Source organism: Musa acuminata, chromosome BXJ3-11 (genome assembly GCF_036884655.1).
Source record: "Musa acuminata AAA Group cultivar baxijiao chromosome BXJ3-11, Cavendish_Baxijiao_AAA, whole genome shotgun sequence".
In the NCBI taxonomy this organism is placed as follows: Eukaryota; Viridiplantae; Streptophyta; class Magnoliopsida; order Zingiberales; family Musaceae; genus Musa; species Musa acuminata.
The window spans coordinates 26,765,824-26,792,500 of record NC_088359.1 but is presented as its reverse complement, the minus strand read 5'-3'; the positions used below and the strand labels follow the sequence as shown (position 1 = coordinate 26,792,500).

The 26,677-nt window shown below is 36.8% G+C and overlaps 3 protein-coding genes across 4 annotated transcripts; 1 reads left to right on the top strand and 2 right to left on the bottom strand.

The window, feature by feature from the left end:
* Positions 1-1,178: 1,178 nt before the first annotated feature.
* Positions 1,179-7,233, bottom strand: LOC135652144 (uncharacterized). The gene is made up of 4 exons (XM_065172887.1): positions 5,646-7,233; positions 3,238-3,384; positions 2,455-2,571; positions 1,179-2,191 (listed from the first exon to the last, which is right to left on the bottom strand). Exons 1-4 carry the CDS (start codon positions 7,152-7,154, stop codon positions 1,565-1,567), a joined length of 2,400 nt encoding a protein of 799 aa, XP_065028959.1. The 5' UTR covers positions 7,155-7,233; the 3' UTR covers positions 1,179-1,564.
* Positions 7,234-15,418: 8,185 nt separating this feature from the next.
* Positions 15,419-16,788, bottom strand: LOC135586105 (ethylene-responsive transcription factor ERF039-like). 2 transcript variants are annotated; one of them, XM_065173079.1, is made up of 2 exons: positions 16,649-16,788; positions 15,419-16,453 (listed from the first exon to the last, which is right to left on the bottom strand). In XM_065173079.1, the coding sequence occupies exons 1-2, from the start codon at positions 16,771-16,773 to the stop codon at positions 15,820-15,822; spliced, it is 759 nt and encodes a 252-aa protein (XP_065029151.1). In that variant the 5' UTR covers positions 16,774-16,788; the 3' UTR covers positions 15,419-15,819. The 2 variants fall into 2 exon arrangements, with proteins under 2 accessions (XP_065029151.1, XP_065029152.1); XM_065173080.1 differs by lacking the exon at positions 16,649-16,788 and adding an exon at positions 16,555-16,630 and having other exon boundaries at positions 15,421-16,453.
* A 3,982-nt stretch (positions 16,789-20,770) lies between these two features.
* On the top strand, positions 20,771-25,203 carry LOC103972528 (uncharacterized). The gene is made up of 4 exons (XM_065172861.1): positions 20,771-21,215; positions 23,709-23,867; positions 24,012-24,120; positions 24,595-25,203. Exons 1-4 carry the CDS (start codon positions 20,880-20,882, stop codon positions 24,780-24,782), a joined length of 792 nt encoding a protein of 263 aa, XP_065028933.1. The 5' UTR covers positions 20,771-20,879; the 3' UTR covers positions 24,783-25,203.
* The last annotated feature ends 1,474 nt before the right edge of the window (positions 25,204-26,677 follow it).

The window sequence follows — 26,677 nt, the reverse complement described above, 5'->3', positions numbered from 1 at the left end:
TATATTTAAATATATATGTATATATATATTTATATATGTACATATATATATATATACATATACATACATATATATATATATACATATATATATATATATACATATATATATATATATATATATATATATATATATACATATACATATATATATATATATATACATAAATATATACATATATACATATATATATACATATATATATATAACTAATGACATAGGACAATTGAGATTATATTTAATTAATCCATTGTTAAGTTGGAAATCAAAGAAGCAAAGATTTGATGCTAATTAGTAGTTGTATAGACTAAGTTTTTGACATTTTCAAATAAGATCCCTACTGCTCCTATGGATGGATGCATTTCGTAAATAAGACATCAAGTGCCACAGTATATGATGCAGTTCATGCAAGGAAAAACAAGTTATGTTCTTAACAAGAGACATTCTTTAAGTACTTTGCATCTCCACATCAAGAAAAATGGTTGAATATTTTAGAAGGTCAGCCTACACGGATGCAATAGGCAGAATTGAGGAAAACATCATATTAAGTGCAGAAACAACATCTAAATTGTGGGGATAGAGCTATTAAGCACATCCATCTGACTCTCCTCAAACTTGTAGTGCGACGACCTTTTTCTTACATTTTGTGGAGGACTACGTTATGCAACTGCGATTGCTGCTTTATCATCGATAGGAGAAATCGATGGTGTAATGTTGTTGTCATCAACATCAGCCGGACAACAGCTTTGGATGCCCTAATCAGCCTAACATGTTGGTTAGGTACCTAATCAGGCCGAATTAATCATTAATCATAATATTAGATGGTCGAACCGATCTCTTCATGTCTGAGTAATGCCTGAGGATTTCGTGTAACTTTTCTATTTATTAATGATCACTTACTCTTATCAATTATTGGAAACTTTCCAATGGCAAATACCATTGACGCGTGCTAGTTCGCTAACACAGACTCTCACATGGGGATTCGGGTCGAGAAACTCTCTAGCCCCGATCCAAACACTTGCAATTCCGATCCGACATTCAAAGCACCCTTCGACAATCTGAGGCTCATGTGATCTATATTGGTAAACACGCCATCCCTCAAACTACTAGCGGAGACTTTCCCAATTATCTTCATTTACCACTGGGACAACAAATCTATGGGCGTCCAATCATGTTGATTGATGATGCTAGAAGAAATGTATAATATTAGCAGAGTAATATTAGAAATTCCATTTATGTGACACATGTAATACACAAAAGGAAAAAGGATATTTGATCAAATCTCTCACGTATATTTAGAGTGACGATGTTTCACAGAACTCAGCATTATAAACACCATGCTTTCTTCTGATTGAAGAACTTGAACACGAGATGGAACAACAAAAGGCTTTCAGCTTTGAGAAATGTGGAAGAAAACCATCCATTTCAATCTATCTATATCGCATGAACCTCCTCCTCTGAACCTTTTGAGGATACAATGCAAAACAGCGCATATAAGTACGCATGTATGGCTGTACACATTTACTTTGTGGTATGCTTTCAGGAATGGCCAACAACAAAGCAGTCATGCAGGAGCAACCGTAACGAAAGCCACCGAAAGAACCTTCTTCGCTGCACAGAACACGGCATATAACAGCAGCAGCATCACAAACTTCTTCGAGGCCAACACCCTCAAGTTTATCTTTATCCGATGTGCCCTCATGAATCTAACTACCGCGTTCCCAAACAGACTGAGCCAAGAACCAAGAAGGGCAAGAACCATATTGAGAGCTTCCTTTGGTCCCTCCACGTTACACACTTCGGTTCGGCCAAACTCCACAATGGTTGGGCCTGCTGAGTCACTGTCATCAACATGGCCAAGGCCAAAAGACTCGTTCAACCACTCGGAGAATCTGATTAGGAGCCTTGCAAGCCAGGCCACTTCGGTATCTGAGATTGGCCTCCGCATCCAGTCACCTTTATATCGTACATCAGCCCATGTTCGCTGACCGATACCTGGGTGTTTCGGGGTGAATATCTCGCCACGTCCATGATGTGGATCATCTGCTTGAGACGTAGATGTACGTGGCTTTTTCAAGGGGCCACCAAAAAGGATATTCATCTGGGATCTGATTGCATCCAGGGCCTGGATGCTATTTGAGACATCCCCAGAAGAAATTTGGATCTCATGTTCTGCCCGCAGCACCAACAGCTAAGAAACAATTAAGAAAGACAGTTATCAATTTGTTTCAACAATTCATATTTAAGAATTAAAAAAAAGATACTTCTATTATTAAAAATGGTAAGTGAAGACCGCCAGCCAAACACAATGACGAACAAAATCAATGAGATGATAATATTATGCCATACCATGTATGATCAGCAAAACTCCACATTTTCAAGACATCTAGAAAATTAAGCTACCGAATAAGACAAAAAGTGTCGGTGAAAATACATCGTGGTGATATAATATACCTGAAGTAAGTTATGTGCCCCATCTTCACCATCACTGAAAAGTCTCAAATCATGGTTCCAATTCTCATGTAAAAAAGACCCGTCTGCATCACTTTCACAGAGACCATCCTCCCAATCCTGACATCAGGAAGACATTAGGAAAAACCAATGCATGTAGTTATGCTTTTATCCAATCATAAAGATGCACAAAAATTCAAGTTCAATGGAACTTTAGAGTAAAGGACCAAAGGAACTCCTTTGTGATGTTGTGTCTCATATGTTTGTTTAATCCTTTGTCATAGAAGTTGCCCATCATAACAAAGTTTTCATATTACACATCTCAAGGAACTTTGTAGTTCTTGGAGATTTCTAGAGCAAGTTTTCTGGGTTAATGAACTTGAAACTACAACCAAAGGAGAATCATGTACGGCCACAGGCTTCTAGGCTTCTCAGTGACTAATATATACATAGAACTTCCTAGCATAGAGGTTGCCACAAGCTTAAGAGGGTTCATGAAGTTGACAGTTGAGTAGACCACAGAACTGTAGTGACAGAAATTCTGCAAGTGCCTTATAAGAGTTGTATTATATAGTTGATCTCATATTGGTGGAAAGACTAGAAGTAGGAAAGAAACCACAGAATGAAATGAAACTTCCAAACATGGATCTGCCATATATGATCTTTAAACAAATTTTATGTAATATTTTTCAGAACCACACACCACACTGACTGACACCTGCATTTCCTTCATTCAGACGGAACTACAACAGAATTAGAAGACCAATGAACGTGTCAGAACTTTACCTGCAATTGTTCACAAATTGATGGAATGTATTTGTATGCATCATTAGAGGAATATGCAGAAGGTCTAGCTGGTTTAGAATGAAAAACAACATCAACTTTCCGAATAAGGTCCAGCAGTTCCTTGGAGAAAGTCAAAATTTTTAGCACCTGAAAAGACAACCATATAAAGACTGCCATCAACTTGGACAGCTAGTTGATAATGCATTCCAAAATGCACAATTGTAAGTCTAAAAAAGTATTTTAGCATTTAAATTCCCAATAAATTTAAACATTTAGCAAAATTTACTTGATTCTTCAACCAAAAGAAGACCATTACAATTGGTAACATACTCTATAAAACCGAACAGCAGAACCTAAGAAATGCTGCTATCATAGTCGAAGAAAACGAGTATTGCAACACTACCATGAGATAGTCAATATGTCTAACTTCAGCGATATTATATTAGAATGTGTAAAAGGTGTCTACATAGTCAACGAAAAATGTAATATAATATGTACTCTTGAAAATTTTATGATTCTAATTTCGGCACCCAGAGATTAGTTTCCTTGCATGACTAATTTTGTTAATCTGATTAGTTCTGCAACTGCACGGGGTCTAGAAACGAGATTTTCTGTTACATAAAAATTCAGGCCTATGCTTCAGGTTGGTTGAGAAAGTGAGAATGTAAAACTATCTATTAGACATGGAAGGAGGAGCCAGAAAATATTTCATGAGGGATGGCTACCAGTATTTGAGATAAAGAGGAATAGGGGGAGGTTCCACCAGTACCAAGTATATTCCCCTACCTTACTCCTCTTTCCTTTTTAAGGATTTCTCTCAGTTTTCCTTTTGCCTTCCAGCACCCAAAATCTTGGTCTCTACAGACATAGCATACTCATGAGCCGGCCAGCCAAAACCCAATACAAAGCAAGATAAGATGAGGACTTTATTCTAGCATTCAACAACAAGTGTATACAAGTATAGAAGAAACAGGAGGGCCAGATTCCCTTCAGCCACAAAAAAAACATCTACACTTATTGTTGCAGTAAGCAACACCATGTTTGAGACCAGTCAGCCAACAAAATCAGTAATGAGTTTATATGTGACACATCTCGCCAGTTAGATATTGAATACTTTGCACAACTTGGTAGAACACTTGGAAGCTATCTTACCGGGGAATACGAGAACTAAGACACCAAACATGTTATCCCTATTTGCAAAGGTACATAAAAGAATAAAAGAATGGATAGCACAACGACAATAGCTGAAGAATAGACAAAGTAAGGAATGGGTTATGAACAAGATAAGCACAGCATATAAAAACATTATATTCCATGATTGCAAAATTGGAGAAAGGAGATTTAGCTTGAAACCAACATAAAAGTTTTTTAAGATAAGTGAGTGCCACTGTGCCACTATCCACATAAATGCTCCATTTCTGTGGTCTGCCACATCTTTGTACGATACAAGTGAGTCAAAAGATGAAACAATATAGTTACCAAGGTAATACAAGAAATTGGATAGTGGCACAGTGGCACTAAAAAGTATCAGATGACTAACATAAAAACAACAGAAGTGAAGGGGAGAAGAGGATCAAGATATCGTTTATGGAGTACTGATAATTAAAATAGCGAGGGGCATAAAACATTTTGTTGTGATCAACAGGTGCCCCTTAAATTTAAAACATAGCAAGACAATCGTTCGGCCATATAAAGCCAAGTATTGGACTATTAATGAATAATTAATGCAAACATTTTGGGTAGCTCAGATGAAAATGTTTTAGGTGAATATGTGGAATTAATAGGGAGGATAGAAAAAATATTTTTGTTTTTAAACAGTTAGGTATAATCCCAAGAGAGAATAAAATAAGGGAGAATAAGTTTAAAAGATTAAACATGTTCAAAGGATACAGATATTTGTCATTAGACAGTTAATGCATTAATGAAACTGGAGGAGGTAAAGAAAGTTTTAAAAAAATCCATTTGTAATGTATTAGTAGTGCAAGGAGACATAGAAGATGATCTAAAAGAATTTTATAAGAAACAGTACAAAAATATTTGAATGCTCTTTATTTTATTAGAATTATTAACATGTACAGATCTTAATTGGAGGAAAAAGATCCATAGAGTACATTTCGATTTGTTGTTGTTGTTGTTGTTAAAAACTCCCAAGCAAGTAAAATAGAAAAGCAAAAAAATTAAAAAGGAAAGCTCATAAGAATATTATCAAACTTGTCTACCTAGAAAGAGAAATAAGATCATTGATCACTAACTAAGCAAACCAATTATTCACAGAATATTGAGCGATGGCATCAGATACAATGATTCATGGAGTAACAAACACTGGCATGAAAGCAATACAGATTACAGAAGTGCAGCACCTTTTATCGAGTCTAGACAGAGATTCAATAATCAGAAGTAACACATACCTTATGTATCATCTGGATAACTGACTCCACATTTGTATGGAGAAACTTGTGTGCAAACCCAAGAAAATGCATAACCAATGAGCTGTAGAATAGATAATTTGACAAAACATAAGTTTCCCAGGCCGGAGAGTATTGCAAGTCCATGTGTCTCCCCTGCTTCCCTTTGCTGCTTTTATCGATATTTTCATTCCCTCCTACTTCTTTCTTCATTTCTGCTGGGTCAAACTTCGAAAACTCTTCTGGACTAGTGTTCCATGGCTCTAGATAAGACATCCATAAATAGAATACCTGGGAAGCATTTTTTATTGAAGCCCCTATTGGACAGAAAAGAAAGCTCCTCAATATAAACCTATACAAAGGCCTCTGGATCACTGCATTCCAAGAACCAACTGAATTCTCACAGCAAAGCATTACGTTTCTTGAGCTAAGAACATCCAGCGAACCCTTCGACTTGGAACTTTCACCATACATCATATGCCGAGTCTCAGTACCTGAAACAGTTGAGTCACAGTTCAAGTACTTCACAAGCACCTTCAACACATCTCCTAGTCCAGCGGTAGGAGGAGCCTCACCCAGAACCGCCTTGTACGGGAAAGACAAACCAAAGGAGCGACAAACATTCATCGGAAGTGGAGAAAAATCATTGTCGATCATCCAAAAATGCACAAAAGTGTGGACCAGGAATTCAGCTTGCAGGAACGCCGTGTCATCGTAGTTCAATGAGTAATGAAGTAAAGAGCTACGGTAGGGCTGATAGGATAACCGATTCTTTGGCACAAAAACATGAAGATAAGCGTACAGAAGCTGGAGATACAGGTTGCATTCGGGCTTCTGCCTAGATCCGCGACTGCTGCTACATAAAACCGGAAGCGACGAGGTCCATTTCTCCAACCTAAACTTCCGGCTCTTTCGAACCACATTAGCGTCGGAGCTCTCGCTGTTTCCTCTACAAACAGGGTAGTAGGCGAACCAAAACATGAAGTACTCGAAAGCATTGAGCTGCATCTGGTACGGGGAACCCTGGACCGCGTCTTCCTTAACCCTACCTTTGAGAAGCGGGCAGAGATCGGAGAGGACGGAGCTCGGCCGGTCGCTCTGGAGGGCGAAGCGAATCCACTCCGGCAGCCGCTCGATGGGGAACACGTAGCGGACGAGGGCGTGGCGATCGACGGCGGAGATGGAGGATATCAGTATGCCGTCGGGGGCGAGGAGCGCGAGAAGGCGGCCGGCGAGGGCGGGATCGGAGGCGGCCTGGTCGATCCAGGCGGTGGACGCAGGGCGGCCGGGCGGGGCGGAGGAGGCGGAGGAGGAAGGGGGAGGGACGTCGTCGAAGCCGAAGATGCGGCAGATGAGGGCGGGGAGGGCGACAGAGAAGAAGGCGCGGCTCTGGTCGGAGGCATGGCGCCGGAGGAAGGAGTCGACGGCGGAGCAGGCGGCGGCGATCTCGGGCGGCGCCACGGCGGCCAGGACGGTGGTGGCCAGGTCCTGGGCCCGGTTCTGCGAATCCATCGTTTAGGGTTTTGGGAAAGGGGGAGGAGCGGAGAAAGGGAGGCGTTTGGTGTTCGAAGATTTAAAACGAGGAGGGGGCGGTGGGGGGGTCGAGTTGGGATCGAGTGGCGCTCTTCCTTCGAGAGAAAGCGAGAGTGCGGGGCGACGTGTCCGGAAACGTCGGCGGGGGAATGCGCCCACGTGGCGCTCGTCGCTTCGGATTTGTCGTAAGCTACAGGGCGTCCGAGTCTTCTGACCATCTCCTCGGATAACAAATCAGGACGGTCCATCAGGCACCCGCGACAATCTCAACGATGGTATATCAATAAAACAGTTAACAACATTAACAAGAATACAAGTATATTAGCGGTAACCATAAATACAAACGAAGAATATTATTTCTATATCAAGACAATCATTCATTAGTTGAAATTCTGAAAATTAAAAGGAAATATAATTATAATTATTTGTAGTACGAATTTTTTGACCTATCAGTTGTCTTTTACTTAGATTTTTGGATATATATATATATATACAAAATTGATATTTTTTAGTTTGAGTCTAAAATTTAGTATCATAACAGTTCAAGATGGCTATTAATTTCTTCAATTGAGAATCAAATAATGATTTAGTGATATACAATTTTTTAAGAATATAAGCTGGAGTGTTATATATTTTTATGTAATTTTTGTAACAACTAAAAGTATTATTATTATTATTAATCTAATTCAACAAGAAATATATATTTAATTAATGAAATTAAATAATATACACGATTGAATGGCACATTATTATCATTATTATACCAACTCAGAAGTCTCATCAACATAATAATATGACACATAATTGTACGAACTGTAATATCATCATTAAAGGTCTCAAGTATATTAATAAAGTTAAACACCCATCTAATGGTTTAGCCAACTTTTCATGTCTGAATAGAATTAAACATTACTAAAATCATTACAAAGATCTCAAGTAGGTTAATAGTGATAGGGCCTATTTTGGGTCCAAGACATACCACATCCAGTGTCACACGCCAGGTCAGAATCCGTACTAAGTTGTTGCTTGGCACGTCTCGGAAATCCCGAGACGACACCGCCCCTAAGATATGATAAGTCAGAATCCGTATCAAAGCACTGTTTGACACGTCCACCACGCCAACCCGCATACGACCGACCCTCGGACAATAGTATAAAGACCTTTAGCCGGCATCCAGCCTAGGGGGAAAAAAGGAAACAATTCTACAAACAACTGATTTGCTCGTCGGAGGGGCTATAGTCGAGAATCACCTGACGAAGGCCCTTTTTACAGGTAGGCGATCGCCCCGAGCCACGAGTGCCTCGACCAAGAAATCACCACTCCATGAGGGAGGTCGAGCTGTCACTTATCTCGGGAACGGAGAGACGCAACTCGAGGTTGACGGCGCTCGGACCAACAGACGCTGACCAACACCCCGTCGCGAAGGCCCGACCTACCTGGGCGTCCAGCTCGATCAACAGAGAATTCCCGACATCAACCCATGGACCTAACCGTGCTGACCATCAACCACAGCATCTTTATTCACCAACAAATAGTATATACCAAGATGTTGTCAAATACATATGAAAGTACCTATTAGATATTGTAGAATTCTTTTCCCTCGGCATTAAGACAATGAAAGTTTTTAACAGTCGGAGGAGGAGACTACTTTACTAAATAAGTCAAAACTGAACCCTTGGCAATGTTGAATGATTAGTATAAAAGCATATAATCTCCAAATTCATAGTTCCAGATATTTTCATTACTGACAATGGAAACTTAGTTTAATAATTTAAAATTTAATGAGTACATTGACTATCTCCCCATAGTCAAATGATCAAACTGATGTCACCGATCAAGCTATTTTGGAGGTGTTTGGATTGATGAACTTTCAAATATCATATGGAGCACTCAACTAGAGAATTCCCTTCTACCTCGACCAAAATAGTTATAGCAAAGTCTATTCTTATAGTTAAGACGAAAAAATATCAAATAAAAAATTAAGAGCTAAACTTGACTTGATTAAAGTACATTTGAGAATTTTGATTGAGATTATAATAATTTTTTTTACACTAATTTTTATAGTTTGGTGATTTAGTTCTAAAAAAAGTTATAGTGAGTGATCTAATTGGGAAGCCCCCTATCTAATTTTTAAAAATATTTTAAATAAAACTTATATCCATAGGATTTCACATCAAATAGTGTTATCATAAGAATATACAAAGTTTGTGAAAAATTTTACTTTTCATTAAAGAAAAATATAGATATGATAGTAGGGAGACTTTATACGTGCAATAAGAGTAATAGGTACCCTAAAAATAAAGAAAAAAAGAACCATTAGTCATAGTTACCATACAAGTCAATCATGTGAGTAATGATACGTACGACATGACATGCACTTTTTTTACTTATTATATTATTTGATATTTTATCTTTTTATATTATTTATTTCATGAATATATTGTGATGTCCATAAATGCATTATGATGTCTATGGATCTATGCAATGAGAGTCGGATCGTGATGAGATCACGATAACGAGATCGATTCGCCTTTAAATATAGACCGTAAATAATCTCGGATATAAGTTCCTTGAGAGGGACATCGAGATAACCGGACAGACTAGTATGCTATATACTTATTCATATGATGAAAGTGGCTGGTCTCATAGCTACTCGTGTGGGGACACCAGGAATACAATGTAAGTGTTCATTGGAGAATGAGTTTACTGATTAATCCGCTTACAGGATACTGGATGGTTGATGATGCCTTATTGTCAAATAATGATTCTGTTGTCCCAATGGTATATTTGATCCTTAAACTTGAGACATCAAGAATATTCTGTATAAGTACCCTACTCTTTGATACCGGACTCATAGCATAGAAGTTTCAGACTTAGCACAACCGATCATCGGGAGTGGCAGCCAACCTTACAAGGGCTATTGAATGTCGATAGAGGATCATCCGCTCTCGATGTCATGAGACGAATATCCCGTGTGTTCTTGCTTAGACAAATCTTTGGCTCTGGTCATTCGGATTGAGAGAGAAAAAGTTCTTTGGGTGAATCCGATTAGAACGAGACTCGAGTAGAAACTGTATGGGCCTGATAGCACCATGCCTGGTATATGATCTTTGAGGTATTAGATGGATGAAGGACTACAGATACACGGTAACTAAGGACAGACACATGTAATGGATTTGGATTCTTCTGTATCATTTGGGGACTACGACGTAGTAGTCTAGTACGTCTACAGTCGATGAGTCGAGTGAATTATTATAGGGATAATAATTTACTGAGCTAGAAGAAGTTCTAACAAGGATGACTCACAGCTAGCTCGATATTGGATATAGAGGGTTACACACATATGGTAGGTGCTACGACGAGTAAAGGTTCGAATATAAGATATCCATTGGAGCCCCATCTTATTAGATATCTAATAAGCCCTAAATTATTGGATCCTATAGATGAGATCCAATAAGAGCCAAATAGAGATTATTGGGTAGAAATCCACTAATCTAAGAGGCTTAGATAGTTGAATGGAGATCCAATATCCAATATAGTAGAATCCATTAGAGTTAAGTTGATAGGGGGGTCTCTATAAATAGGAGAGAACCAATGGGATATAGGCTAGGCCTTATTGGCTGCTACCTCCTATTCTTGTCTCTCATTCTTCTCCTCAGATAGTAGATGTCGACTTGAGGAGCGTGTTCACAGTTTTTGTCATGTGGATCACCATTAGAGAGGAGAACAGTTAATCTCCTTCATTATCTCTCATAATTCTATAGAAATTCAGGGATATATAATCTCCTTAGGTAATACAACTATCTCATAGGTGATTTTGTGGATTTTTACACGTCAATCTATGCATGACGATAAACATATTTTAAAAATTTTAAAATTTTTATTTTATGTTGTACATATGATGTTATCACTCAATTTTCCAACAAAAGCCAACATGAAAAGCAAAACTTATTAAGAGGCTGGTGTAGTCTCGAACTCAGGGATCAACGTCGGCTCGATGTCATCGGCATGACATTCTTAGGTTCAGGTGCCATGTGGGACCACCTCCTCGCCCGTCTCCTGGGCTGCTCCTCGAACTCCTACTTCCCTTCGTGATGTATTTTTTTGGATGCATCCCTCCAACATCCTTTTGTGCCTCAATGTCATCACTTCTTGCCGGAGGTTTAGATGATTCATCAATAAATTGGTCATTGCTTTCCATCATGACGAGGGTGTATCCAACGTATCAATCACTTAGATCAACGAGGATTGCAAGCCCAGGATGATCTCCCAGGACTCTTATTACTTGATGGCTCCCTAGACTTTGTATTGAAGCCAAAGTGATTCTTCTACGTGGAGTTGATAGGATAGCTCCTCCTTTCAATGGCCAATGTTCTCGGATTAGATTTTTAATGATGAGTTCAACCACCCTCCTCTTCTCCTCATGCTCCCTGCACATCATCGTATGAGCTCACTTTGCTTCCTCTAACTAGTCCTATAGTCGGGTCATCTCTCTTCAACTCCATTTTATCTCTAATTAATTTATTTTGAAAGATCATCTCTTTCTCGGATGAGGACATTAATGTTGTTGATGAATCTTGGGCTGGGTCGAGCCTCACAACTATCAAATGATAACTTTATAGAAGAAATAAAGATTGGTCCGCAATTGAAACACATATTCAATTAGAGGGATTCGGTCAAAGGTATTTGGATATCACTATCACCAAATTCTTATGTGCCTCGTTGAAAAGCGATTGCATTTAGACTAATATACATATTATTTGATAGTGTAGGATGTATTACTTCTCGATTCTACTACATTATCTATAATGAAACCTCTTGATGATGATTATCTACCTATAGAATCTAGGTCGGTCTACGAGCCCCTTTCATGAGCTCATGCCACTCGAGCATATATGAAGAGACCTCTTTTATATAACAAATGTCATATCCGAAGATAGATGCCAAAAGGTGACTGCCTCAATGACTTAGATATAATGACTTGATGAAGGATAACAATGGTAGAAGCTTCGATCAATTCCCTTATGCCTTAGGGAACAATGCCTCGTATATGTATATAGTTGAATTCATTTCTAAAGGAATAAAAAATTTATTATCGAAAACATATGTCTTTGGCCTAGATTCTTTATATAAGTTTTTTTTCCAATTAAAACAATACGAAACTTAAAACTTCACTCATTAATTTTTTGAAATTGAAATAAATACAAACATTTATTATTAAGAGATGAATATTTGCACCTAAAATTTTGAGTTTCCTAAACAAAAGAAAAAAACTAAAAAATAAAATTCTAAGACATAATGTTAACTATAGTAGATAACCCAAAGTCCACACATTATGCATCCTAGCATTCAAATCTTATAAAAGTACTTACATGTATCTTATGTGCATGTACTATATATATATATATATATATATATATATATATATATATATATATATGTTTGTCTATAATAAAAATCATAAAAAAAAATAATATCATTAGAAAATACTGTATGTACCAACATATAAAAGATATACAACAACATGATCATTCAATATTTATTCTCTTAAATGCTAACCGACTAAAATCGAACGTCACACCAACACTCATCAAGGATGTACCAAGGACTTTACCTTAATCACACTAATGCATGAGTCCTTGTTTTGGATCGAACATGAAGATTCGAATATACGTCAATGACTTCGCCAACTTGTAGTAGTTGCAAGTGGAGGTTCAATATATGATTGATTAGGAGAGCGCAAACACCTAACACAATGGAATTCGATACGAACATTGATATGGTGGTGGTAACATAATTTACAGCTTATAACCTATTTGCGATCCATAATTTACAGCTTGTTATCATAAAATGCTCAATGTCTAGTTTATCTTGCATCGATCCTTCCTAATATTACAGTTTAATCTCACGTTGGACGTGGAATGAATTGAATCAACTTATGATAATAGTTAGATATACTAGTCAAATATTTTGGATCAACCAAGTATACACTGATTTTTCTATCGAAAAATCATCTTAGATATGGAAGAAAATAATTTGGTTTATGTATTCTACATTCTTATTTAAACATGTTACAAACCCGATGAAATAATAATATCCGAATTTGTTTCAAGTGACAAAGCTTGTGATCTCTCTCTCTCTCTCTCTCTCTCTTGATGTTGAGTCTTCTCGGAGCTATCTCCATTACTGTAATGTTGTCGTTTTTAATTGTGGCTTTTGCTTCATCACCTGCCTTACCTGTCGTCTCCTGCCATTGTTGATGCACTTCATGTTTTCTGTCAAGGAATCCAGGCATTAGTCAATGCAATTGCTTTGGCTCTACCACCTATATTATTTGATTGCTTCACCACGTATATCCTTCTCTCTCTCTAAATGATTTTGGAGCAACAACAAAATTATTTTTATATACAACACAACTTGTGCATGAATTTTTTTTAATAAAATAAGTTAAAAATTAAGATGGAGACACTATTTATTGTCTTAAAGTGAAATCTTGACATTTTCTATAGATGCTCATAAAAAAAAATTACTCTCAGTTGTACGAGAATGACAATAGAAAAAATAATTGTACAATAAAAATAGTAGAATATAAATATGACACAATCAAGTAATAATCAGAAACTTTATAGGTTTTTAAGAGAACAATTATTGAAGAAGCTTTATTTAAGTAACTTTAGCTTAAATACATTAGCATGTCCCTCTTCTATTTGGAGGGAGAATTTTTCTCAGGATTTACCTTAACAAAATAGAGAGATTTCCTCGTATAGTTGAGAAAATCTTATCTACTTTCACATACATGTTAAACTTAATTTTTAAAATATAAATATGAGATTGATGAACTTTGCTATTAGATATATATATATATGAAATATACTTTATACTTTAGATGCAGAAGCAGGTAACATTGAACCATTGCTTTATGTTGGCCACTGTTTTCCCTGTTGGGGGACATGAGGCTACTTCATCTTTCTCCCTTTGGGTCCCAATGAATACCTAAAGACTTTTGCGGAAATTTACCTTCTTCCACCTTCCAGTAAAGAAAACACAAGGGTGAACCCATCCCATCCAACACTTGCAGTCTTTGCTTGTGCTGACTATTGTCACATCTAAAAAAAAGGAATCTGTCATCTCATTCAAAAACAACATGTAGGCTTCCGCTTAGAACATGGGATAAAAAGTATTGGTAAGGTTTATGAACCAAATCCTATAGATTATTATATATCATATATTTTTTATTATATTTTATATTTTAAATATTAATCTGATGATGATATAGTAAATATTTTTAGCACTTTCGAAACCTCAGTTGATATCTTTTTATATCTTAAATACTGACTTAGTAGAGATATACCATATTATTTTACCCAACGTAAGGATTCAAAGTTTCTATCTCATATATTTCTTTTTTTACATCTTAAATATTAGTCTGCTGATAATATACTGAATCCTTTTATGGAGAGTCCAAAATCTTATCTAACATATTTTTTAAAGATATTAGTTAGTTTAATTAATAAAGACTTAAATCTCATATTTATCCTTTTATCTTTTGAAAAAAATAATAATTAAATATTGTGGTGGCCACCACAATTCACTTGTTTTTTTCTTTTAGAGTTCCTTTTCTCTTTTTAGAAAACCATGTGCTAGTTTGTCATCCACTTTGACTACATTGTCTTAGAAATGTAGTCTTATCACACTACATTGTCTTATCACACTTTAAACATGTGTGATCTTTGAAAGTAGAGAAGTTATTTCCTTATAGAAAAAATTTGATATGCTCTATAGCTATATTTTCCATCTATTATTCTTATGAATTATTAAGTTATTTGGTAACAAAAATCCTGATCACCCAAGAAATAAAATAAAAAAAAACATAATAGAAAAACCAACCAAATAATGCATAATGCACAATTGACTAATGTTATCAAAAGGAATATATATATATATATATATATATATATATTTGTGTGTGTGTGTGTGTGTGTGTGATAGATATTTTTTTGATATTAGGCCCAAAAAATTATGCTTGATCTCAAGTAGAATAAAAAAATCTACCTAAATCAATTTAAATCATAAAGTTGGCCTATAAGAATCCATCATTTGTCATAACCATGTGAAAATATTGAGATGAGAACTGAGAGAGAGAGAGAGAGAGAGAGAGAGAGAGAGAGAGAGAGAGAGAGAGAGAGAGAGAGAGAGAGAGAGAGATTACCACCCAAAGACAAAGGATCATTAATAACTTTGGAATTGAATGAAGAGTCATGTGCAAGATTTCAGTAGAGAACAAGGAATCATATGAAAGATTTACCGCAAAGAAGGAAAAGAAGTGCTCACTAAAGCGAATGATCAAAGCTTTTGCTCTCCCTCCTGTTATAGAAAGCATAGGATCGATGCACTACCCAACTTCAGTAAAGCAAGACAGTAAACTCCACCTCTTTGCATTCTGATTTATACCCAATTGATGGGTAGTTTGCTAAGCTTGATCGATGTGTAATGGTACACATGAACTCCAAAGCCTTGTAGTTTATGTGGAGGTATTGCAGTATGTGCTGAGAGAATGGGGTGTAAGAGCTAAAATATCTGCTGCTTTGCCTTGAATTCGATTAGACGACGAGGAAGGAGGAGCAGCTGCAGCTGTAGCTACTGCTCAATTCACGTAGTATTCCCACACCAATGGCTCCTCCACCCTGAACTGAATGCAGTCCTCCACTGTGGATGGCGCCCATGACGGATGCGAGCGGAAACCTTCGCTTACGTCAAGCGGGAGATCGGGCAGGTCGAAGAGCTTGTCGTCGCCGTCGCTCGATAGAGCTGCGGGGACTGGAGATCGCGACATCGGCATCTCGGCCTGCCTCCTGCCTGACTCCTCGCTGGCGCGTGTTGTTTCTCCGCGGCCGCCGAAGGTGGTGGCAGCAGCCAACGCGGCTGCCGCCTGGATGTGCTCGGGGGCGGCGGAGGCCGGCCGCGGTAGCTCATCGGCCAGTTCGGGGAAGTTGAGGCACGCCGACTGGCCCTTGATGGTCATCGCCGCCACGTCGTGCGCCCTCGCGGCCATCTCCGCCGTCGGGAACGTCCCCAGCCAGATCCTCGACTTCTTCCTCGGCTCTCGGATCTCCGACACCCATTTCCCCCAGGAGCGCATGCGTACGCCTCGGTAGCCCGGGTGCTTTCCCTCCTTGCTCCTCTTGTTGGCCTTCTCACCGCCGCCTCCGCCGCCGCCTCTCTTGGACCCACTAGTCCTCGTGTTACCTTCTTCCATGTTGGAAAAGACAGAGAAGCTTCTACGAGAGAGAGAGAGCGAGAGAGACAGAGAGAGATAAATCAGCGGGGAGAGAGAGGAAATCTAAGAGGCGAGAGGAGAGGAGTGGAAGTGCAGCATTACGACACAGGAGTGGCTGCCTTCCCGTCCTCCTTGCTAAAGCGACACGGTGAGCTTCCTCAAAAGAGAGAGAGAGAGGCGGTAAAGATTGGGTTACCGATAGGAGGTGTGTTTCATGTGGCTTTTGATTCCCCTTAGCTGGGATGCCATTAAGCTTCTAACGTAGAAGTCTTGCATGTTCCCCACCACAGCGGTAGCGAAGGAAATAAAGGCGACGGCCATCAATCATCAGTCACTCTACCAACCTCGGTCACCCAGCGTTATCCTCCTCCTCCTCCTCCTCCTCCGCATCCTCCTCACAACAACAACGTGGCCACGCTTTACAGTACCACCAACTTGTCTCTTTGTCAACATGCCCAAAGGAGACAGTAGATTCTTCTCTCCACTCTGAGGACTACTGCTATCATTTTTGCCGAACACACGTCCATCTTCTTTTACAAAGACAAGATTCGATTAGATCTCTCAGAGCATGTAAGCATTTTTAATTTTCCTTAAATCAAAATAAGTTATTCAGAGGGTAAGTAATATATATTTAATATATTTTTATTATATATATATATATATTATTTAGGATTAATTAGTGTGATTAATTTACCAAGAAGCAATGATGATAGACAAATCAGTCAGTCCATCTTCTTTTACAAAGAGAGAAGTAATTTTTTAGTGTTTTAATCGAAATAAGTTATTCGGATGGTAAAAAAAAAAAAGAAGATATTAGAAATTAAAACTATTATCATCCAAAATTTACATGAGATGATATAAATTAATCATAGATCAAATGACTAATCTATTAAGAAACAATGATAGAGACATGATGATGGGCATTATAGGTAGATTAATCTTGTCGTTCATCATCCAAACCAGCTTGTTGTTGTGCAAGGGACGTTTAACCTCCGGTCCTTGTTGATAACAAGGCCTTGACTGGTCCCCCAACTGTGCTTATTCTACAGGAAGATGACGAGGAGTGAATTATGATGGTACAGAGTAGAATAAACATGCACAGTTTAGTCGTTTTTGGAGATGAAGAGCAAGACAAAAGCATTGACATGAATGTTGATCCCACCTTGACAGCAACACAAGACCTACTTCTCATGTTTAGTGTAGTACGAAGAGATCAAGCAGGTTCAGTTCCAACGCTTGGTTTTACTGAAAACGTTCTTTATTGTTGTACTATGATTCGACCGGATAAGATAATAATAGTGTCGTCTATGTTCATGTTCAAAATACTAGTGATATTTAGATGTTCGTATACGTCTGGGATTATATTGGGGTGTTATAATTAATAGCTTCGATAGATTTAGAGTATTTAGAGTGTGGTTATTCTCCATAACTATCCCTAAGATTTGTGCCCTTAATTTTGAGCTTAAGTTTATTCTTCCTGATTATTAATACAATTTCACTTCAATTTGAAAGAATTTTTGGTATCAATACTGTATCACTAAACACATCATATGGCCTATAAATTAGAAAAAAAATATGTCAAATGATAATACAAGGATACAATATGTTTATCACATATTATCATGATATTAAATTATTATTGAGCATAACCAAGTCTACAAAATGAAGATAGTGTGAAGAAATATAAAATAGTAAAATAGCTTATATCTTCTAATTCTCTACAGTAATTTAACATGTTAATTCAAGTGGCTATTGATATCTAAGAAATGGTATTTTATAGGAAGAAATTTGGATGCAAATTCCTTTTTTTTCTATCAATTAATTACAATTTTTTTTTTGAAACAATGTAATATCTGAAAAAAAAGGCTTTCCATAGGATGAATTTTTAAACATAGAAAATTATTTTGATATTATATTTAGTTATTAGAATAATATTTTAAAGAGAGAAAAATATATCATATTTTCTCTTTGGCTGAAAAACTTTTTTATTTATAATTTACATATATATATTTTTCTCTTTCCTGTATATATATATAAGAGAGATGTGCTTCAATCACCAAATTTCACATTTATGTATGACCCATTTGTTTCTACAGGGCAACTTCTTCTTCTTCTTCTTCTTCTTCTTCTTCTTCTTCTTCTTCTTCTTCTTCTTCTTCTATGAGTATAAGGTATCTTTTAACACCCAAAAAATACATGGATTCACTATACATAGTCTTACAATCATTAAGTCACATTGTCTTACCCCTATATTCTTCCTGATGTCCTCTTCCTCTCTCTCTCTCTCTCTCTCTCTCTCTCTCTCTCTCACTCATTGGTCACACTTGTATATATCCACCACAAAGACTGAGGGAAAATATTGTGTTCATCCTACGAAATTGACACAAATTTATGTAAAATAAATCGATTAGAATTATATTATATATCTTAGTAATCAGTGCACTATTACACAATTCATCCGAAAGCGTCCGTAATAAATATAAATCAATTTCTTGAGGAAAGAAAAGCAATCATAGTTTTGCTAGGGTTACTATCTCCATATTTAAGCTCAGCACACCACGTTGTTGCATTAGGTTTCATCTTTTCTCGATCTTTTCCTTTTCACCAAAGAGCAACCTAAATTTGTTTGAGATGCCTACTGTTCTCTTTTTCTCTCACCATATTGCACGCATGATAGATACCTTTCCATGGTGATGAAAGATGAGATGAGTGCCTCTCCAAAGAGTAAGAAGGTGTGCATGGATACACAGTGAAAGGAAAACCTCAGATTTTTCTGAACCTTGATGCATAGAAACCCTTCAACATTAACTATACATGAGTTTGCTTTGCTGCTAACTTTTGGACATACTAAAAATCCTATCAGTGCTGATTCCTTTCATGATATGGATTCTTGTCAGAAAGGTAAGGGATACATTAACTACAAACAAAAAACACAAACTGTGTTTTGCTTTTGCATTAAATGAAGCTTCTTCTACATTTAGAGATGAGGGATGAGTTTGCTTTACTGCTCACTTCTGTGCATACCAAATTGGACCTGTCTGAGAGATGATGAAGCCCCATCCAAACAATAAGAGATAAATCCATATGCAATGAAAGGAACAACTCGTAACCCAGCATAGCTGGAAACAAGAAACACAATATCTGTGGATATATTGCATTAAATGGAACTGCTTCCACATGAGAGAAAAGCTGCAACCTGCCATGCAAAATACTTGTGGTATTCATGTGATCCACATTTCATCATTGGCCAACATGATACTATGACATTCCTATTAAGTTTCGGGGTGAGGGTTGATTGCGCTTTCTCATGTTGAACATTGAAAACCAAATGGAAAGGGCACTCGAGTTGATTGGCTTACATGAGCTTCATCTATACATTTGAGACATGCATTACATGAAGCGTTGAATGTAAATGATCGAAGAGCCATTGGTGTGAAATGTTTCAAAAATGTCTTCAATGGGGGCAATCCTTTAATTCAGAACATAGAACACTAAATGAATAAAGAGTGCATTAGAAATTAGGGATTCTATAATTGTCAATCTTATTGAAGATGATACATGGAAAAAAAATAACAATTATAATCTTTCTTGGTAGATTGGTTTCCATATTAAACTCTCAGTATCAACATAATACATACATTAAATGATTCTCGAATTCATTTTAATAAGATTTTTTTGTTATATCTCGAGGCTTTAGTATTGATACGGGGAACTAATACTTACATGGGCTATCGATACCTCAATAATATTTGATAACACCTCGATGACTTATGTCTTAATATCATATTAAGACATTTGAATCGATAGAGAAATCATTATGATTCTAACATGTTCGAATTTGATACACAATTAAACATACATCTAATCATATCCAGTTTGATTCAATATTTTACTAAATCCTTCAAACCCTATTATTGGCTCGTAAGTGTTTGAGGAATCTTTTCGAGTACACTTCTAACGTAATATCGTTCTTAATTAGTTAGAATAGGTAACGATCGAATCCGATCATCTTCTAGACAATCAAATGAATTCAGACATGGAATCTATTCACATTTACTTGATGGATTAAGATACTCATTAATGGATTTGTAGTGAATATAATAAATATAAAAAATAAATACTTGAGTCAAAATTGAAATATATTTGAAAATAAATAGAACGAAATTCATATAAAGCCAAACCCTTTTCGGGTTCAATTTCGGTTCGTCGAACCAGGAGATCGAACCGAACCAATTGCATGGTTGGATTGGCTTAGGCATAACACATGTCTCTCCGCATGGTTGATCCATCGTCATAGTCATGTCGTTGATAACTCGAACCGAACCGAACACTCCCCACCGTCCTTGCCTCGGTATCCAGCGTCCCTGGAAGCCAACCCTCTTTGAATAACGACCCCGAGAGAGAGAGAGAGAGAGAGAGAGAGAGCAATGGCGGATGGGGGAAGAGAGGTAAGGGTGCAGAACGTGTGGGTGATGCGGCACGGGGACCGGATCGACGACCAGGAGCCGCTGTGGGTGGCACACGCGAAGCGGCCGTGGGACCCGCCGCTCGCCGAGGGGGGCCTGATCCGGGCGTGGACCGCCGGGAAGCGGCTGCGCGGCGCCGGCGTCCCCATCCACCGCGTCGTCGTGTCCCCCTTCCTCCGGTGCCTGCAGACCGCCGCCGAGGTCATCCGCGCCCTCTGTTGCGTCGTCGACGACGATAGTCGCCTCCTCGCCATGGAGACCAGCCAGGACGCCGTCCTCGATCCCTCTCGTGTTAAGGTTTCCCACCACATCATTCTGTTTCTTGTCTTGGGTTGTTTGTAATTGTATCGTTGAAATGAGGAAAGCATTAGAAAAATGGAAGGCTGATTGAAAAACGTACTTTTGTGACAAAGCATCATTTTCTTCTCGGAGGTGAAAGATATAATTCAAACATGCACTCATAAATTGAACAAAGAATGCAATCCATTCCGGCCATGTAAGATTCTTAAGATTTTGTTTGCAGACCAAGATGCAGATTTAGTATTGAGAATATTCTATTATGTGAGCCAGTTTAGAATATTTGGCATTGGATTTTGAAGTTTTTTGTTAGGAATAAAATGTAACACTGCATATCTAAATAAATTTTGTTAGAACTAAACACATGTTAATGTCTTGTATAAATAGTATAGAAACAGCTTGTCACCAAGAAAGGTGTACTGCAGTAGTTAATCTATGGGTGTCATTGTAACTTGCATATCCACTTATTTTATGGTTAACGTGTGATGCAGGATGATTAAAGATGTTTTTTCTTTTTTTCCAACTTGAATAGTTAGGGTCTTTTAGATTCATAAATAGCCTAGAATCATTGCCAAACAGCTGGAATTTAGATTTATAAATTATTTTTTTCCATATTGTGAAGTGTCCTTGGGCCATTCAAAGGCCATCTTTCCCATATCCGTGGTCTTAGTCATCTTAAGAGTGATGCTTAGCTTATTTGGCCTACTATTACCCATATTGGTAGTCTTAGGTCAACTTTAGCTTATTTGAGTCTTAGAAAATGATAATTCTACAGAAAAAGTTGCTTTTTCACTTCATTCCTTTTAAATTCGAGCCAGATTAGATTGAGGTTCTCAAAAGATGCTTGCAACCTTGAGCTACTTCACAATTGAACTCATAAGCAAATTGATTTCTCATATTGGATGGCCTAAATTTCTTCATGAACGCAATCAAGATTGAATACACTGTAAATTTTAATTTTTTAAAAAAATTCTACCTAAAACCTTGTTTAAGGTTTTATCATTGTGATATCTGTTAGAAACTGGTTCAATATATTGGGATTGTCATCTTATCTTCTCAGGAAGATTAGGAAATGCAAACGAAGTTTTTAGAAGTTATTTCCTTTTCTGGTTTGCTTTTCATAGTAGTTCATGAAATTATGGTTTTCTATCATATCATACTAGAAATGGAAAAAAAAAACTGAATTTCCTTTTTTACTATATTGCAGGTATTAGATTCTTATTTTATTTTGAGAATTTTTTTCTCCTTTAGAGTTTTGTCTTAGTATGTTGGTTTCCCTTTAACTTTTTCTTTTATAACTTTTGCAACATTCTTGAATCATGTCTTTGCTGCAGTCTTTACTCTCACCAAGACATCTATGATGATAACATTGCAAATTCAACCTATGTGAAAATTAAAAAAAATTAGTTTTATTTTATATAATTTTTGCAACAGGTAAGTGTTGAAGATGAGATTCAAGCCCAGTCAAAATCTTTATTAGTTGATCTTTCTATAATGTAGCAAACCAACAACGAAGCGACTAAGATTTATTGTTATGTTATATGTTAATCCATAATCAAGAATTGCTTCTAGTCACTTAACCTATGCTGTTCTATCACTTCTTATGAACAATATCATCCAACCAGGTCTTTTGAGAACTGATGAAAAATTTGGAATTGATCTGAAGAAAGCAAATTTGTAGGTTCATCTATCATCTGTAGCACGCTTTAATGCCTACAGCAACAACAAGAAGCTGTAACTTTTTGTGATCATTTACATGATTTTTTTCCACCATTGAGTTCTTTGTAATGCAATATTTCTACTTCACTTAAGAGCATTCAAATATTCTTTTATTTTTTTCTGCATGTTTTAACGCCTTTATTACATAATTCAAATGTAGTTACAAGGATAGGCATTTCACATCATCAAGTTATTGTCGACAGCTTTAACTGGAAATTTAACTCAGTTTGGATTTCCCATGAGTAATTGGACACTCGAATCATCACTACAGCACATGGAAGCCCCTGGGAGATGAAACTGAAGTTAATGGAACTCATGCTCAAGGACAGCATTGACAAAGAAGGGCAATATTCACAAAAAATGTTCTAGTTGGTACTATTAGAACATAGGCTATCTAAACTTAAGAGTCAAAGAAATCAAATCTGATCTGTTACCAACTTTTGTGATCTAATTTCATCTTTACTCACAAAAGAAGCCAAGTAATGGTACAAAAAATATTACAAAAAAGATTGTATGAAAAAAGAAGCCATTTTCTCTCTTCCCCTCTTTATCAGTTAATTCCCCTCTCGATGTTTCTATACATTTATCTCATTCTTCTTTCTTTCTGTAATACTTTTTCGTACCATTACTTGGTTTCTTTTGAGAGCATAACATATTTCTTTCCACATGCGATTGTATGTGAAGTTGTAAAAAAATTAGCCTTCTGTATTTGTTTTGTATTGTTCCTCATCTGAGAGCTTGTTTTAACTTGAACTGTGTTTGTCCATTCCGCAGGTCTCGATTGAGTACGGATTATCTGAGATGCTAAACTCAGAAGCAATAGGTAGTACAGTGGCTCCAAAAGATAAAAACTGGTTTCCTCATATCTCTGATCTTGGAGCTTTGTTGCCATCTGGAACGTTGGATCAGTTTGCAGAGAGTGTTTATAAAGAGGTTTATCTTTATACATTTTTTAATTGCTTGTTCAGAATGTTCTGTTCCTGCATATACCTATTAGATTTTGGGATACTTGCAGCTGTAAGATTTTGCTTTTCTCTCTCTCATAAAATGAATTAATTATTTTTGTATTTTCTGAAGTTGCCTCATTGGGAGGAATCTGTGCTTGAAGCAAGAAAAAGATATGTGAGTGTTATTGGTGCTCTTGCTGAAAAATATCCCAATGAAAACTTGCTGCTAGTCTCACATGGTTAGTGCATGTTTCCAAACATATATTATATATTCATCCATTATCACTTAAATATAAACTCATCGTTATTTCTCTTATATAATCTGTAAATATGTAGTGATGTGAAATTGCTGGATATTGTTCAGCCTACAAGTAAAAATTTACTCCTGAAATTAAATTTCGTTGTCATGGATAAATTCAATTTGTTATATGGTTTTCTCATTGTTATATGTTTGTGGCAGCATGTGAAAAAAATGGAAGTTTGGTTTCATCTTTCTGCATCACTTAGGGTTTGACAACGCCATTGTCATTGTCTTGTTGCCCTTGATTCATCTTAGTCTTTGTACATGAGGAGAAAATTAGTTTTTGTTTGCTTTTCAGTTTTTTTTCTCCATAGGGTATGTTTTTTAGATGTCTGGCGCCACATCCAAAAATCATGCCCATACGATCAGATCTGGTTGTTGACCAATTATACTGCTTTTTTCTTGTGTGCAGGTGAGGCTATTGGTGTTTCTATCACTTCAGCTCTGGAGGATTCTATGGTTTTTGATGTAGAATACTGTGCAAGCTGTCACTTGCAAAGAAAAATATTATCAAACCCTTCACAGTCCTTCAATTCTGAAGATTTTAAGGTCATCACAGAGAGTGGCCAAACAGGTATAGCTTATGGTCGTACCTCCTGATTTTTCGTGATATGAAACTGAAGCATATGACAAGCTTCTATCAGGTTTTGATCTCATTTCAAATAGTTCTGGTTTTCTGAAGACCTTTTTAGCACCAAAACATATTTGTTATTGTTGCTGCTGTTAAACACATGAAACGCTTTATTTTTGTGTCGTTGATTCTTTTGCCATGGTTGCAGTTTTATCTATGCTGAACCTTTTTATGGATATAAAATATATAATGATGGATCTAGAAAAGTCTCTATATCCTGTTAGCTGGAGTTCACTAGTCATTCATACTGGTAAAGCATAAAATCAAAAGAAATGCCTGCACAAAGATCTTGTGCCTTTTGGTCACATGTAAATCATTGGCAGAGTGATTGTTGTGTTGTTGCCATAAATCATTATTACTGTGTATGCCAGATTAAAACTTATCTTCCTACTTTGGTTTCTCTTACTATGTTTTCTCTGTTTATCGATTATCATTAATCTACATGAGAATTTGTAGTTTTAACTATGAAGTCACCTCTTCCTCTTTATAAGTCTAACATGTTATTTTAATTATGAGAATTTGTCATTTTTACTGTTTTGTGGATTATGAATCGCAATCATAGTGACAGAGGTCGAGAAAAAATGTGTGGAGATATTTGAGGGGTGGGCTCTAATTTGTTTGTTCCCATTGCTTTGGGGGCATAATCTGGTCTTACAGTAATAATTAGCGATTTAAGCCTTCTGCACATGATAAACTTCCTCTTTTGTAAGATGTCACATCAGTAAGAGGTTTGGGCATTAGAAAAGGGATCATCATGGAGTCTGCAAGTTTGGAACAATGATATTCATGTTTACATGTCTTGTACATCCAATGAAAATAGAGTTTACCGTAGCTATGTGATAAGTTTTGTTGATTAGCATAAATTGAATCAGTCATATGATAGTGGATAAGCAGGAATGGGAGGTAGAAATAAATAGCTTGTATTTCCTCTAGTTCTATATTTCTTTAATTCTCATAACATGGACTATTGTAGCGGTGTAACTTCACAATTTGAGCTTGCCTACATGTACTCAATTAATAATGCTTTCACATGATCTTTTGATGGGTATCTGCATCCTTCTTACTACTCATATTGGTGTCAGTTTTATTTTGTTTACATAATTGGACAAACTTTAATAGATAGTTTATCTGATTTTGTGAGCTAAATTCCAAGTGCTTGGTTTTGAGATTTCATTCTCTTCAACCAGACTTTACTAAAGTTGAGTCCATGAATCTAATTCTTGTGCAAAGGTTATTGGTCCGGTGCATGGACTGGGGGATAAGTAAATTTGTATCTATCTATATTGAGCTTTAAACATGCTAGCTGGTACCAGTACTGGATAATCTTTTAAAAAATTCTGATAACTGTTCTTTTTTTGGGTCTTTTTTCTTCTTTCTCTCTTTCTATCAACTCTCTCTGCCCAGTCATTGTCTTTTCTCTCTCTCCTTTTTTCCTTCTTCTCTTTTTCGCTTTCTATCAGTGCACTCTCTCTCTCTTCTCTCTCTTCCCCTCCACCTCCTCCTCTATGGCACTGCTGCTGCTTCTCTAAGGCTATATTCAGAATTCCTAATAGTATGCACTATTCATGGATTTAGAGTATTTAGAGTGTGGTTATTCTCCATAACTATCCCAAAGATTTGTGCCCTTAATTTTGAGCTTCAGTTTATTCTTCCTGCTTATTAATACAATTTCACTTCAATTTGAAAGAATTTTTAGTACCTCGACTGTATCACTAAACACATCATATGGCCTATAAATTAGAAGAAAAATAAATCTCTATACTCCCCTTAAAAAATATGTCAAATGATAATACAAGGATACAATATGTTTATCACATATTATCATGATATTAAATTATTATTGAGCATAACCAAGTCTACAAAA